We start from the raw sequence: 17,466 nt of genomic DNA on the forward strand, positions 1-17,466 counted from the left end.
ACGATAATATAATATTTTTAAACGTATCGATATACGTTTATAATATATTTATTGAACGTGTGTATATTTTAATTTATAATATATATTTTTTAAACGAGATTTTTTATCGTATTCGCGGTTATAAATAAAAATAATTGCAATATCAATTTCATTTTTCAATATTTGTTCATTGTAACATTTGCGGCTCGTCTCTCGTGTTTCAGAGAAGAATAACGCTCGTAACAACCGACGTCGACGTGTGAGCGAAGGTGCTAGTCACGAGAAGAGCGAAAAAGATTCGACAGAAGCGGCATTATCCACGCGGCAGCAGGAAGATCGAGAGAATAAAGGTCCGCCATCTGGCAAGGTCAGCAATCGTGTAGCACGGCCGGTGTTGGAAGAGGCGAATAGCGCGTCTGGAAGCGCTTCGAAGCTACGAAGACGCGGCGCCCCGGTAAAGAGTCCAACCGCCGACCATCAAAGTCCGGCGCAGCATCAGAGACCGGTTCGAAGAAGACCGAGGCCAGGGAGTGGCCAGGAGGTCAAGCCAGGCACAGAGGAGGAGTCTGTCGAGCATCATCATCATCATCATCATCGTACCGGAAGCGGCGCGAAAGCCGACAAGGACGAACGTCTCGGTAGCAGATCCGAGGAAGAGGAGGAGGAGGAGGAAGAGCGAGCTCTCGAAAGGGAGAATGAGGAAAGTCCGGAACGTTGCGATCCATTGACCAAGCGGCTAAGAACAAGCCCCGTCGGCAGAAAGCTTCGATCCGAGAGTAGTAAGGGCAAAAACGCCGAGGAAGCTGCAGCGGATCGGGCCGGGGAGGTGGTGGTGGAGGAGGACGAGGAGGAAGACAACGAGGACGACGCCGAGGAAGAAGCCGGTGTGGAAAAACACGACGGGGCTGAGCGGGAGGTCGACAAACTCGAGGAGAACGAGGAGAGCCAGTCCAGAGAACGGGACAGAGAACCCGAGCCGCCACCTCCGGATAAAGTCGATCCCGGAGGCAATCCAGCTTCCAAGGTACAACAGCTAGATAACGAGCCAGAATCGAGAAAGGACGCTCGGGCGACCTATCGGGATACAGATAAGATCGGTGAGTGCGAGGAACAACAACGGCAACAAAAACAGCAGCCACCGCGGTTACTCGTGAATGGATCGCGCGTCGATTCGCCGCTGGTCAGCGACAAGACGAATGTCATCCGCGAGGATAACCCGTCGTCGCTGCTGAACTCGACGACTACTCGATCCAAGATAAAGAGTTTCGCGGAAGAAGACGGAGAGGACACATCGGCGGCGGCGGCGGCGGCGGCGGCGGCGGCGGCGGAGGACGAGCGCGACGAGAACGTTAGCGAAGAGGAGGTGGGCTCGCAGCGATCGCGCCGAACGGAGCTGACCACCACCGAGTTAGGCACGGAGGATAGCGTGGGTAGCGTCGGTGGCGCGAGGGCGGCCAGCGTCGAATCGGTCGTCGAACTGCTGGAGTCGAGCAGTCAAGACTCAGGCTCCGTGCTGGAGAGGCTGAGTCCGCTTAGTAGCAGCGGCGGCGGCGGCCCCGGCAGGCAGAGCAGCCTGCTCCTGGAACAGCAACGGGAGCAGGAGCGCAGTCGGCACAACGAGAGCCCGATCATCCTTGCCGAGAGACTGAACAAGCCGCCACCGCCGATCGCCGGTCATCATCATCACCATCATCTACAGCCGTACCATCAGCCGCATCATCAGCAACAACAGTTTCATCATCACCATCAACAACACCATCAGCAGCGTTATTCCGCCAGTAGTCCGGTGATTCACCATCATCACCAACAGCAGCAACCGCCGCTGCCGCCGCAGCATCATCACCATCAGTTAACGAGCAGCTCGCATCAGCATCATCATCATCCCACCGTTCACTTGACCCCGTCGAGCCTCCTCGAGGTGCAACAACAGTCGTCTCACGCATCGAGGGGTGGCGATGAGGCCGGCGGCGGCCTCATGGAGGTGGAGGCCGGGGCCGGTATACCTGGTGCGGGCGTACTCGGTGTGTCCACGGCAATCGGCGGCATACGGGCGTCGGGAGGCAGCAGCAGCAGCAGCGGCGGCGGCGGCGTCGCGGGTACTTACGGCGATAGCGGCTCCGACAGCGGGGTAAGCTCGTTGAGAAGCGCCGGCTCCGGCGACGAGAGAAGCGGCAGCAGAAGTTCGGCGCTCAGCGTCGAGGAGACGACGTCGTCTTCGACACCATCGGCGATAGCAACAGCCGCCGCAGCACCGGCTAGAGTCTGGCACGTGCAGAGCATCCAGCACACGACTCTGCTGATGGCGCATCCTCAGGGCGCGTCCAACGCCGCCGCGAACGCCGCAGCCACGGCGCCGCCGGTTGGCTACCAGAGCCCGGCGCCTCCGGGTCATCACGCCGCCGTCGCCGCGTCCGAGATGCTTTGGAGGCCTATCCAGTCCAGGACCTACCCGCCGTTATCGCATACCCTCCTGGGACCGCAGCAACCTAGTCCGGAGGAGATGCTCGAGAGGGACCGCCACGAGAGGATGCTGCGGTGAGTTATATTCTCTTTAATTCACCGTTGTTGCGAATGCGCGATCATCTATCGAAAATCGTCGGGAAATTTTCAAATTGAAAATATATCACGTAATATAGTAACATTGCTCGCGAAAAATTGACGAATTAAAGAGAAATTGACTTTAGAATTTATTTTATCGCAAACGTTTAATCTTCGAAACCGAGAAATCAATTTGAATTTTACGAAAATATCAATGGAACAATCTAAAATTTTTAAAATGGATCTTTATTTTTTTTTAATGACTAAAAAAGATTCTCAACAACATCGATATTTTCAAGATCGGATATTCAATTGCACGGAAATGAATTTTTTTTTTTTTAAATCTCTAATTAATTCTTCTATTTTTTGTTTCGAGGTAAGAGTATTAATTCCTCGAGCGCACGATATAAACATTGACACATGTTTGGGAATTTACGTGAATCGATAGAAAGATCCCTGTCTCGATAAACGGCGTCGTAAGAGGCTTGTCGTTTTATTGCGTCTGCTATAATGAGTTCGGTCGATTGATAGTTGCAACGTGATATGTAACAATGATAAAAAGTTTATCCGTCCTGGCTATTTTTCCGCTCGACTACGCGCATCATTAATAGTATTGGACCATGCACGGGCGGTTTCAAATACGTACACAATAATACATTAAGCGACAGTGTATCGTGACTACATTATGCCAATAATCTAGTCTAAACCTTAATCATCTTTTCTGCGACGCGTATCGTTCGTCGCAATCTACGATCGCGACTTTTTTTTCGCGCTCATTGTCGGTTGATCGCCTCGTCGATAATCTCGACAAAATAATGTACAAAATAATAGCACTTTGATTCAATATTAGGAATAATATTGCAAATTATTTCGCTTCGAAAAGAGCATTTTTTGTGTGTTTTGTCCCTCTGATTTTTGATCTTTTAATTATCTTCCAAAATAAGTAATTCGTCTCCGAGCATAATATACTCTTTGCTCGCGTGTCATCGCAAATGAAACGTCCAGCTGATCGGTAGATTCGCAAGGAAATGAGACTGTCGTGGAAGTGGATGTCCGTTGAAGCAGCTGCATTTGGCACTTTCTCGCCATCGGACTTTCTTTGTTCGATCCTCTCTCGCGTGACTACGTCAAGCGTCTATGACATACGTGTACGTACATACGTATGTATTGGCCATTTTCGTTTTTCCGTGTGCGCGAAGAGAAGATACGCACAAAGAGACGCGCTTAAAGAAAGAGGTGGACGGGTTCGAGCGTGCGTATCCACGGCCACGTCGTGCGTGCGAGCGCGTGTGTGTATTTGCATGCGTTTCCGGGCGCCAGCTGCGAGTCGCTCCTCCGACTTCCGCCGGATTATCGCGATAGAGCGAGCGAGGCTCGTTTGAGTAATCGAGTCATCATTCGCTCGGCACGCCGACAACGAGGCGGTGACCCGAAACCGTCGCTCTTCGGCTCGTATAAATAAACCGGTGGGACACTCTTACCAACACGCGCGCGCACACCGACACTCCGTCGTTGATCGGCACGTGTCGATGACCCTGCCAGTCGTACGCGCGGTGCCTTGCTTGACCTCGCCGAAGGCCATCCGCCAAAACTTTCGGTGTCGCTCGTCCATTTCGATTATACGCCTTAATTTTTATACTTCACGGATGGTTTGTTAGAAGTTTATTTTTAAAAATGAATAGAAAGTAAAAGAGTGATAATTTTCATCGTCGAAATATTTATATAATTTTCTTAACGTTTAATTATCAAGGCAGTTCGATTGAATCAGATTAATTTTAAATCTCGGGTAATTTAAAATATTTGAAAGATTTCTTTATCTCATAGCAGTTTACGGATACTTTTTACGTTGTTATTACAATCTATAAATTCTTCTTGCCAACAGTTCCATTTTGCGATTATCCGCAGTTATAAAGTTTGACGCGTAAAAAGTTACTTTTGAAAGTATAAAACTTTTACATGCCCTTTCTGACATAAGTAACAAAGGAAACTTGGTCGGCCGTGACTTCACGTCTGTCAATGATCATATATCTATCTCATTTTAACGAGATATTGATTGAAATAAATGGCGTGTAAATCCTATGCTAAAGTTACTAAAAGTTTTAAAGCGACTATAAACTTTAGATTATAAATAATTTAAATATAGTTGTTAGAAAACAATATAGTCGTTATCGCGATAAAGATTATTTCCACAAATCGAAGAAGAAAACTATATCTATCTCGATATAAAAAAAAAAAAAAAAAAAAAAAGTTGTAAAATTCCAATTCTTAAAAATATGATTGTTATATTTTGACGTCATTGAATCCATATATATTTGTAAAATATTCTGTAGACCAATTTTTCTTATTCTTTGGATTTTTTACGACTGACTAACGAATATAACGCGAGAGGTGCATCTTTTTTTATCTCTTATAACTGCTTATAACGCGTCACTGAAGTTAATCCTCGTAACAAATCCATCGAACTGACCCAGGCCACGAGTTCAGCGAGCATTTAGATAGGGATAATTAATAGTTCGTGAACCGGGAGAGCATGACTGAGATATTAAAAGCTTCTCTCTGTCGGGAGAGAGAGAGAGAGAGAGAGAGAGAGAGAGCCCAGGCGGAAAAAGGTGACGAAGGGTTTGGGTTGGCAAGCTAGACGACGATGATGACCTCGTACAACGTCTGCCGCTATTGCTGTTCGTGTTCGAGAGAGGGGAGGGCCGAGAGGACACGCGATGACTTGACAATATATTACATCAAGTTGGTGCCAAGTCTCTCTAAATATCATTCTCGAATATTTTTACGAGGTTGGACTTCGACTACATTACGACGCTTTTTTTTTTTTTTTTTCATCTTGATGTTTTATTTCGAACGAAAGAGAGAGAAACATACGTGGACATCTCGTTATATTTACTCGCGGACTGTCCAAGGCAGTCTCCGATTCATTTATCGTCATCTAAAATATTCATACGTTTTTCATAATATAAAGAAATGGATTTTTATCGCCGACATCTGATCGGTAATAGCGCAGAAAAAATAGTAGAGATCATGTGGGTATCAAATTCTTGTTAGAAAATAAAAATATATTTGTGTAGTCGTAAAAAATAGATGAGCAAAATTAATGATATCGATAATCGAAAAATTCAGTATATTAATCTCTTTGAGAGAAGTTTTATTTAAAAAAAAATAATATTTGCCTTACGTTTTTCTATTGCGCACGATCGCTCATCCATTTTCTCATATGACGATGATATTTAAAAACGAAAACATACACAAATCGCGGCATATATTCCGCGGGAATTAGACAGTTAAACCGATTAAATTGGAAGCAACAGTTTGTCGGCGGACAAATTAATCGTCTCGAGATATTTTCAAGGCCAAAACTGTCCGATAGCATCTCTCTCTCGCTGCAAGGAACAAGCGGATCCGCGAGGGGAGGAGTGTAGCAAAAAGAAGGAAAGGGCGCCGGTTAGAGAGTCACCCTAACGACCATCGTGTAGCGACGAAGGTTAACGAAGGCGGCCCATCCCTCGGCGATCGATATCCCACGTTCTTGCGCGAGTCTCATCTTCTCTCTTCTGGGATCCCACCGTAGCCGGTGGCACTCGATCACGAGGTATTGAAGCTTGATTGATCGATGCATCGTTTTTCCGTTCAATCCCGGGCCCTAGCGAAGAATCACGCGAGGCTTGAAATGCCTTCCCGAATACACCACCACGAAGGAATGGTTGAGATTAATCGTTCGCGAATGAAATTATTCTCTTTCCAAGAAAGGACATTCGCTCGCTAAAAATTAGTTCGCAAAAACATGATACCTAGGCTTTATCAAAGAGTTAACGTTTAATTATGTTGCAGAATTTAGAAAAGATTTTTTATTTAAAATAATTACGAAATATTACAAAGAAAGAAGAAAAGATATAAGCAAAATTTACAGTCTTTTTTGTTCGTTATTAAAATATCTTGCCAGCCGAAGTAACAAATTCAACTACGATACATCGTTATACAATAATGTATTGACGAAGCAGGCGAGTTATCGGTCTTCGCTTTGTGAAAGCTGTCGGCAAATTAAACAGCAAATTTACTCGGGATATCGATGAGGGATGTTGTTACGGAGTTAGCCGGGAGAGAAGTAATCGCTCGTTATCGTATAAGGGTGAAATTGGAAACTCGATAAAGCGGTGATACGGATCGGCGACGATCGGTTACCCGCACGAGACGACGTCGCGGAACGCGACTTCACATTTGCTGATATCACGCGAATCTACGTTTCGAGTCGAAACTTCCTGGAATTTCTTGCAACGGGAAACATCGCCGAGACGATTACTTGCCGGAAGACACGCGTTTACTTATAATATCCGTTTCGATGCTCCTCTTTATGTGGCACGATAACGGAACAGCAGCACCGACGAGATTATCGTTTAGGTGCAAATAAGACTAATCTGTCCATGTTTTTTTATCGATATCGATGTCTTGACGATTTACATAAATGGATTATTGTTCAATCGATATATTGATTCAATTAATTTTGAAGCATTTTACACGAAAGGAAATTATTTAGCGCAGTGATTTAAGTAAAATTTTGGTAGAAAAGAGAGAGATATATAATATGTAATTAAAATAATATCTCAGATTTTTTTATTTACCCGTAAAATATTTTCAACTAGCCATAGCTCTCGACTACTCTCGACTACTTTCAAATATTCCATTCTTGCACCGCATCCGCATAATCCTTACGTCATCAGCATTGACGAAAGTTCGCTTTGCTGTTTTTTTTTTTTTTCCCCCGAGAAGGCGAGATTCTAACGGGCAATTCACTCTGTTATTCTGCTCCAGATACGTTCAATTACATGCTCTCTCTTGGCCGGGTACTCCTCGCTCCGCGTGTAACGACCGCGATTTAACGCTTATGCAAGCCCGGCCTCTCCGAGAGAGGTAAAATCGGCTGTTGGCTGCTGCATCAGAAACTGGCATTTGGGCACAAGGTCACTCGTGCAACTTCTTTTTATCTCTCGAATGCCTTCTCCCCCTCATCCTCATCCTCCTGGACTTCTTCTCTCTATCTCGCACTCTCTTAATCCATTCTTTCGTCTCTTCTTCCTTCTGCTCTTTAACCTTCTCCCTCCCCTGTGACCTCGTCCGAGACCGTTCGTTAACCGGTACGAGCGGGGAGGAGAAAAAGACGAGCAGAAATGCATGCGGCAGGAAGCTGTAGAAATATGTACCGGGCGCTCAACGACTCGTTCGCGTGTCCGCATCACAATATCGTCTAACAGGATAATGGAGGAGTAGATATATCCCCAACTGCAACGTCGTATATAATTGATCAAAATGATTAAAGATATGTATAGTAAAATAGATGCACTGGAAATGAAGTTTAATATCTGAAGTATTTTTTTTTTTTTTACTTGGAAAGAAACTCTCTCTATATATATATATATTAGTTTTTAAAAAATAACCTGTTGCAAATAGTTTCATATCTCTGGAATGTGTGGGTCTCTCGTAAAAACCGTCTTCTATTATCCGTCACCGATTTATCTCGAGGACAATGCTTGTCGCTTTTGCTGTCACACTCCGGTAACTGTGTTCGCCGAAGGTGCGTAAAACACGTTTACTAGGAAATAAATCTCGTCGGTGCCTTTAACTCCGCCGGATTGCGTCACACGACTCTGAATCATCCCCTGGATATATCGCGATTCGTCCAGTTTTATCGCCGAATCGAAAGCCTCGTTCAATTCGGCGTGTCACGCGCTTGTCGTTCAAGGCCACCGTATATATCGCTGTACGCGAACGTCTCTCCACGGTTTTCGTAATGAATTCTAGCACTGCTCGATTTTATCTTATCTTACCGCTATATATATATATATATATATATATATATAGTACGATTAAAACGCGGCGAGAAATGTGAACGAGATAAAACGATATTTTAAAAAAATTACCTACATTTACTTTTACTAAACCAAATGATTGCATAATTTGATATTTTTAATATATAAATAATTATCTCGAAAAACACAAAAGATATTCCCATATTTTCATTTTTATATCACGTGAACTTAAATATAAATAGTTACACAATTGATAACGAAATTAAATTGTAATATAAATTATATGCAATTATTAGAAATATATTCTACGCTCTCAGATCGAAATAAATTAAAATTTACCTATCGTATATACAATAGAATATTTTTCCAATGCGTCGAAATCGAATGTATTTCGTATTGAATCGAGCGTAAAGCACGGAGACATCTCGTAAAGCGCGAATCGATTAAACGGCATCGCGCGTACTTCTTTTTCCTCGATCGGAATGCAACTCGGAGAGTCCGTTCTCGAACGACGCCATCGTTCATCTCGAGTCGATCGCCACCATCGACACGGACGACCAATTTATCTCGAGGTCATCGCGTTATCTTCTCACCGGGGGCGCGTTCGAGTAGGCGAAGTAATACGGGCAATGATCACTGTTCATTATGCAGTTCACGTGGCACATGTCCATCGGCTCGCCGGCACTTTACACGCCCGTCACGCACACACGCGCGCGGAATCTATTCGCCATGAGCTCGCTCGCGCGCGCATCGTGTATGTGCGATAAATATACACACACCCTCGTATCTCTTAATACCTCTCCCTCCTCCTCCGCTGTTATCTACGGCAACAGCGTGGAGATTAGAATTCGCGTCTCGCTTCGAGATATCGCCTCGGGGATTGACGATCACTCGAGGCCGCGTAGGATGCGATGTGAGAATTTTTCTTGAAAAGACGCACGAGCGGAATTTTTCTTAGAACTTTAATAAAAATTTGTTCTCCATGAATTTTCATATATTTATTATATGTGAAATTTATACTTGATTATTAAGCTGATAAAAATATATTTATTTAGAGAGGGGAGAGAGAGAGAGAGAGAGAATCTATTAAAATAGATCTTTTTAATTAAATTTTACAGAGATATTCAATGCTAGAAATAAAAACTACGGATAAACAGATAAAATATAATGTTTAATTCGTACACAATTACTTGGATTTACATTTGTCAATTTCTCCTAAATCATGAATCCTTTGAAATCTGACGCCTATGTGTGTCTCGTTATTCGCTCTCGCGGATGCGCCTTCACGAGTTGGCATATGTATACATTATCGAACCCACACGCTCGTACATTAGTCTCGTGTTACGTACTACACCATCCAAAGTGAACTCGCTTTCCAGGCGGGATTCATGTACACGCGTTTCGCGGGGATCGGCGAGCGAGCGAGGGAGCCGTGGGTCGTGTTAACGGTAAATTCAACGAAGCCGGAGGACTTTGTAGGGCGTACAAGATCGGGCAGAGGGAGGAAGAATGATGTAACTCTTCTGTCTGGCTCGTTCGGTATGTAATCGTCGCAACGAACGAGTCGTAACTTAAGTCAGCCTCGATTGGGCGTGCGATTGAACATTTTGACTATCCAAGGTCGAAGCTTCATTTTACTCTCGTTAGCATTCTCAACCATCTTCTTGATAACATCGTTTCGGATGGTTTCTCTTTAGGCTTTTTAATTTGAGGTAATTAAAAAAATTTAATACAAAGTGATTTTTAGAGATGCGTTATATTATCATTAATTATGTAATGCGCATTCGTTATAATCATCGCTTTTTTGCTTAAAAAAAAAAAAAAAAAAAAATCATTTACGAGATAGCATATAAAGAAATATTTTTTTGATCTTTGGAATTTTAATGTAGCGTTTTCTGAAATACCTGCGGATCATATTTACACATTTTCCTCGAAATTAATTAGTTATATAAAAATGGTGATTAAACCAAGCCTGTGTCCATTGCCCACGATACGAATAAACAGGACCACATCGACGAGTAGTGACACACGTGAATGAAATAGCTTTCAGCGCTCGTTTCGCTCGATGCTGCAAAACGCCCGGTTATTTCGCAAATTGCGAGCGACATGTCCGTGACATCATAGAACGTTCGGATTTTACGTATCGATAGATGAGCGGTGCCCGGGGAAAATTTCGTGCATTGTGGCGAACCGGCGATACTGGCATTGGTACCGTCAAAGGGTCGAAACTATACGCATACCGCGTGTTCGCGAATTGGCCGATTGATCGACAATGTGTTAGAAGGTACTTTCTATAGCGTTATCGTCTATACAGGATATCTCGCCGCTGCGCCGGATGCCCTTTCAGCCGCAGGTTCTTTGACAAATATGAAATCGATGTTGGCAGGTATACGATGATGGAGCATCGCGTAATTCGACATGACTTGTTCACTTTTGGGCCTAAACGTACCTATAACTGAATTTCTAATTATCTTTCTGTCGAGTTAGATTTTTAGTCGCGATTGAAAGAGCAGTTTTATTTAGGCATTTATATAATTTTGGAATTTAATCGTCAGAATTCTTCATCTATTTCAGTTTAAGACAGATTGAAAAATAAGTCAACATTAAATTCTATCTCTATTTCATAATGTTTTTACAATATTGATATGATAAAAGATAATATTAACTTATGATCGCGTTTTGTAAAGTTTTGAAGAATATAATTTATTACAATATTACATCACGGATTTTGTAATTTTGTTAAAAGTTATTATTTTGCGATTGATATTTTTTATTGTAAAATGATTATCGAATCACACATCCGATTATTATTCTGAGTTATTTTATCCATTTTTGCCCATATTTTAAAATTACATTCTATCGTAACATTCGACACACGCGCCATATAATTTATTTGTAAAAAAAAAAAACTGCTAAAATTCTCAAGATGTTAATCGGTAGGAGAATGTCGTGCATCGAATAGCAAACTAACGGCAGCGCAATTCCGAAAGGTCAATTCGACTTGACTTTGGAGACACGTGTTACGATAATTTCCTATTTTCTTTCGTGCGCTTTAATCGGGTCACCGATTCTCCGGCGTCGACTAGAATCCAATTGTAGGAATATGTCCTCGCAGCGCCAAATCGACCAGACGCGACAGACGACCGTGCGGCGGCGCGGTCGTATAATAGGACGTCGCGTAATAAGTCGCTGTAATATCGCGAACGTGACGTGGCACTATGTAGTCGGACTAGAATAGACGATTCGATGAAATTATATGCGCGGATACGCATCTCCCGTATAGTTTATCATAATCGGATAGCTCTGTTCGTTATGCTTTTAAGAGCAACATCATCACAAATATATTCGGATAAAACTGGTGTTCCGCAATTTTTTTAAAACATATTTTAACGTAGCCGGAAAGCATATGGGCTTTGCACATGATTCCCGCGATTCACAATGGACACATTTATATTTTTTTTATAATTAGCGACCGCATATATTATAATAACTGTAACAAAATTTTTTATTAAATATAGTAAATTATAAGAATTTATTAGATATCTTATTTTTTGAGACATTTATTATTCTATTTAACAGTAAAAATGTTTATTATAACTTAACCAACTATATTACGTGTAATGTATTTTAATTATATTGATCTGTGATCTGTATATTTGTAATTATTCTGCGCGCCAAATTTTCCATATTCGATCTGATTTATCACAAATGTATACGTATGTTAACGGGCAAGTAATTAATTTTGCCTTCTATTTGTCGCGTAGCAAAATTGCTCCGAGAAACGTTAACCGACTAGCGCAAATAAATTCAACACGACACGATTTCGCCCGAGTCGTACGCACTTTACACACAATCTGATATTATAGTAGCTAGTTGGAGGCGAACCGTAACTCAATTTCTCGGCAAACGACTGAGTCTGCCTACGCGCGCACCCAGGCACGACAATTCCAACAATTTCGTACACCCGTAATTTGGCCCGTGAATAATTACGACGAGGGGCGGCGTCGAAAATAACGATATATATTTCCGGAATTTTGTGAGGACGCGTAAACAAGAAACGTTTGCGTTCGTTTCTAATTCAAGAAATCCATTAAAAGGATGAACGCTCGCTCGCCTTCGTGACTAACTCTCTTCTTGCCAATGAGAAGGGTAGGTCGAGGCTTTTCAGGCGCGGAGGAACGCGCAACGAGATTTGCGTGGCCGAAAGCGATAAGTGTTCACACGTACATGCACACGTACATATGCGCATCCGCATCCACAAACTCACACGTGCTTTCTCGAACGGCATCCTATATGCACGTATATTGAACCTGTGAGCGTATATGTGACTCCGGGTGCTTCGAGTGGCGGACCCATTAGCGTGGATCATAAAGGTCCTCAACCTAGTGAGTCATCGCGGGTTAATAATTACTACCATGCGAGACCGTACTCTCTTTCTCTCGGTGCTCTCCTCTCCTTCTCGCTTCGCTCCATCTTGTGCAACGCTCGCGTACATTCACGGAGGCCCCAATAGCGTAATCAAACGAAACTGATTTCGCGTCGCTTTTAGGAAGAACGAGATGTCCGCTTTTGAGAAGATATTTTCGGAAATATAATCTGGAAAAAGAATTTTTAAAATCGATGGATAAAAATTCTTTTTCCAGATAATACTTCCGCATAATTATAAATTATTCCAATTTTGATAGTTAATTCTTCTTCAATTATCATGTCAATTATTCTTTATAAAATTATTTCGATTAATTATTTTATAAAAAGATGTACTATGAATTTTAACAAATCTATCACACGGGATTCCATATTCTTAAAAATTTCTTGCGATTATCTATATCTTATTTTGCACACCATATATTTATCTCTTCAATTTTAAATTTAAATTAAGAGAAGGGGCGTTATACATTTTTTTCTTTCAAGAAAAGTCAAGTAAATATATTTGTATGCTGACGCCACTGAAAAGATCGCGAGTGCGTGCGACACGCCATGTTGCAGGTTGCGTCGACGAGCGACGACCACGACGAGGACGACGACGACGACGACGACGATGATGACTTTTGCCTGACGTGACACACCAGGTGCACGTCACGCACGCGAAGACACCCGCCCGGATAGTATGCACCCGCGATGAATCGTATTTATATCTCCGGGTACATAGTATATACTTCTGCGCAGTTTCACCCTCGTTTTATAAAGCAAAAAGGAGACGTAGTTTCGCTTAGGAATTAGCACAGAAATAGAAATATCATCACTACGACCATGTCGCGTATGAATTTCGTGCATCGTTCGTTTCTGCGTGCGTTTTGTCTCAAATCTTAAGCTTATATATTCAGTGTATATATTGTACACGTTTTTAAACAACTGTATTTAATTTCAAAAAATGAATTATTACGATAATTTCAGGGAAAATAGAATTTTATGCAAACATTGGGAGAAAGAAAAGCATATTTATAATCGATGCGAATTATATATGTTGTATTCTGTACAATTTATTGTCTATTAATCACCTTGTTTTATAAATAATAGATGCAAAAAATAACACACAAATTTAAACAAAGTTAAGTTTAATTTTATATATATATATATATATTTTTTTTAAATATAATATATAGTATCGGATCCCCGTTTTATAAGTTTAGTCAAGTTCGAGATCAACGATAAATTATAACGGCAGTTGTAGCGAACGTACAAATCCATGTTGCTTCGAAGGGACTGTAGATCGTAGACGATTAAGTTATGGTAGTAACATGGTCGCGTTCGTGCGAAAGAAATCTAGTTAGAAACTGGGAGTCGCAAACTTTGTCCCCTTCCTGTTACAGTCGAGCGAGTTGGACGTAGTTGGAAAATAGTTTGGCGCTCCCATGAATTATAGTTGGGATGCCAGTTTACTCTGCGTTAGTGGTACGATTTGCGTCTACGTGAGCGGAATTTAGTTATTCTCCAGTATTAAAGTATCCTTAGGCGATGCGATCATTCACGCCAGATCGATATTGCGTGATATCGATTATCGATAATTATTACAATAGCAACGATATAAAATTATCGATATACGCTATAAACGAGAGATATTTTGAGTCACTATAAAAAAAAAAAAGTAATTATAGCGACGGGTACGAATGTATAATAGAATCTATTGTCGTTTTCCAAATTTAACAAATAGTAGAACATAGAAAATAAGTGAATCGTATTGAAACAATAAGGAAAAATTTTTCACCTCTTTCATAATTTATGTCAATATGACGTTCGTGCTGAAAATTTCGATAGAGAGAGATTAGCTCCCGGAGGCGAACGGACTGATCGTTCCGCTTTAAAAGTTATCAAGCGGTATGCTTTTGTAGCTGTAAAACGTGCCAGCTATCTATCTCGTATTCGCCGATGCGATCACTTCTCTTCTTGGTTCTCTCGCCCACGAGCGAAAAAGAAGAAGAAGAAGAAGAAGAAGAAGAAGAAGAAGAAGAAGAGAGGGAAGGAGGGATGAGAGACGCTAAAGTCTGCGCGATGAGGAAGTTTGTTGCAAACTTTATGCGACTTCGAAGCGAAGCCGAAGAGAGATGGAATCGTGCCCGTCCGGTTTTATGTGTCGGACCGTGTTCCGTTTTACTTTCGTCATAAAAATTCCTCGCGTCGCCGCAAATTATTCCCCTCTCGCCAAAGAGGGAGAAAGGGGAGAGGGAGGGAGGGAGGGAGGAGGTTTTATCGTATGGGATGTGTGAAGGATGTTCACCGACGACAATATAAAGCTTTTATCCACGTATCCCAATCCGCGTGAATGAATTTTACGCCGATAATTGTGACAACGAGTTAACGTTTAACGGCCGTCGTTAAATATCTTCTAAATGGTCGATGATTATTCTGACTGTATAATCGCGGCTCGATTAATCTTTCTTATGAATATTAATATACTTAATTTTAATACGAGACGCTACGAATGAGAAATCGCGCTCTTATGAAAATTTATGAAGAATTATGTTCAAGTCTCTCTTTACAGAAGAGTCAAGTATTTTTATTAACATAAATTAACTGATAATATACACGCATGCATACATACTATCCGAACAACATACTTACGTGACTCATGAAAGATAACTTTTAATATAACAGCTGACATTTTAAATTTAAACGAGCGTGTTTAGAATGAAACCAAAACTCTTCGAGAATAAGGACAATCGTAAATTTGATCGTGATAAAAATTTCGTATGCGTATAGAGCTTTTACGTAACGCGTAATGGAATCGCGTATATACAAATCCGCTTGTAATAGAAAATTACGCGGAATAAAGCAAATCTTTTATACCCTTTTCTCGAAGAAATTAGGGAGTAGAGCTTTGCTATTAAATTTACATCTCTACTAATCTTGGTATAAATATTAGGGAACCATTATTAGACGCACTTGAGACGAAATATCCGATCATCTACGGGCTACTATACGCGATAATCGTTTTGTTACAAAGCGTTCGATCATCTTGGAAGAAACGGGCTCTCGAATACAAATTTGCGACACGATGCAATTTTATAAAAAAAGCGCGTTCCTTTTGAAAATCCGATATAACGTCTTATCGCGTCTTCGACGCCCGATCTTCGAGATCTGTTAACGCCGACGTATCTAGGCGGTACTGATATTCCGAGAATTCATGGAAACGCGTTGACATTCTGTACGGATCCCGGACGAGATGTCGACTGCTCCAATCTCGAGTGATATCGAGCGTCTCTTTGTCTGTTCAAAGACGGCGGTATTATTAGGTCATACCTGCGATTCAATGAGCTGATTAATTGCACAATTTGCATTTGCATTTTGTCGTTTGATTGACTTGACGATTTTCGAGCGCGGTCTAAAGGGACCTTTGCGATTATTTAAATCGCGTTGAATAATGCGGAATATAAATGTACGCGTCACACTTTTGCATTACGTTAAAAATCCTCTGCCATTTTTTATTTATTAACAGAAAACAAGTTAATTTTAAATGATAATCGTCACAAGGACAATTATCTAATTTTATATAATTTATTATATAATATTTATGAAATATATATTGTATAATACGATTTATATTATACAATATTTACGAAAAGTTAAAAATTATATTCTTAGAGAGCATTATTTATCGAAACGAAAATCTGGAGATTTAGCTTACTGCAGCTTTTCTCGCATTTCCAAGTGAGTTGAGCACTTTACGCAAATGCTGGGAATTCTGTGCTTCTTGTTACATTTAGCGCGAAATTGGCGAAAGGATGACAAAGTTAAACGAGGCGGCGTACCATTGTCCGAGCATTATCTCTTTACGAGATGCAGTGTTTGCGTTTTACGCCGATAGTTAACGACCATCGTCCGAGAATACCTTGAACCCTCCGTAAGTCAGTACAGAACGGATGCCGGAGAGCGTAAAGTTGGAACGGCTATCGCGCGATCGCCGCCGATAAATTCGTCCTTAACACAATATGATTGGCGTGACCGTAATCCCTTTGCTCGACGCGCTCGAACCGCGGAAAAAGGCGGCACGACGAGCTCATCTCTTATATGTCGCGAGCTTAGAGTCGCCTCTAAAAATACCGACTGCTTCGCATCGAGGTTGTCACGGACGAACGAGGCACGATCGAGGAATGAGAGAGGGAGACGATCGTTCGCGCGGGAAAAACGCCGAGACTCATCCGAACGTTATTGAAACAACACCGTGTGTAGGTGGAAGCGAACGTGTAGAATTATTGGAATCGCAACGCGCCAAAGTGCGCATGGAAACCTGTTCGCGCTGGAAAAATCGCCAAGGTTACGCCTAAGATTATAGTCTGGGGAAATAAGTACATTTTACGTTCTATCTCTAGATGTTAGCTACTTGTAATCAAGGCGTGCCGAGGTACTGTTGTATTACATTGCTCTTTGCGAGAGAAATCTTGAGCCTCTTTATCGGATCCTTATCTTTGTGAGGTGAAAAATTAATAAAAATTTATAGGAGATATTTAATTAAAGCCAGTTCTCTTTTTTACACACTCACATACACACATATACACATATATATATATATATTTTTTAATTAGAGAAACAATATATTTTTATATTTATGTGTATTTTCGGAATATTATAATTATAATGTGTAATTTGACTGTGAGTGACTTTAATAGTCTATAAAAGATTAAAGTCCTAATCGAAATAGCGT

At 41.6% G+C, this 17,466-nt stretch overlaps 1 protein-coding gene across 3 annotated transcripts in view; it reads left to right on the top strand.

The window, feature by feature from the left end:
• Kdm3 (Lysine demethylase 3) overlaps positions 1 to 17,466 on the top strand; it is a 254,793-nt gene that overhangs the window by 155,229 nt on the left and 82,098 nt on the right. For all 3 annotated transcript variants that reach the window (XM_070298656.1, XM_070298657.1, XM_070298658.1), the window contains exon 8: positions 204 to 2,514. In XM_070298656.1, the coding sequence (XP_070154757.1) occupies positions 204 to 2,514 (2,311 nt within the window). The remainder of the gene's footprint in view (positions 1 to 203; positions 2,515 to 17,466) is intronic.

Source organism: Polyergus mexicanus, unplaced genomic scaffold, assembly GCF_030449975.1.
Source record: "Polyergus mexicanus isolate NDT 795.1 unplaced genomic scaffold, iyPolMexi1.0 SCAF_7, whole genome shotgun sequence".
Taxonomy (NCBI): Eukaryota; Metazoa; Arthropoda; class Insecta; order Hymenoptera; family Formicidae; genus Polyergus; species Polyergus mexicanus.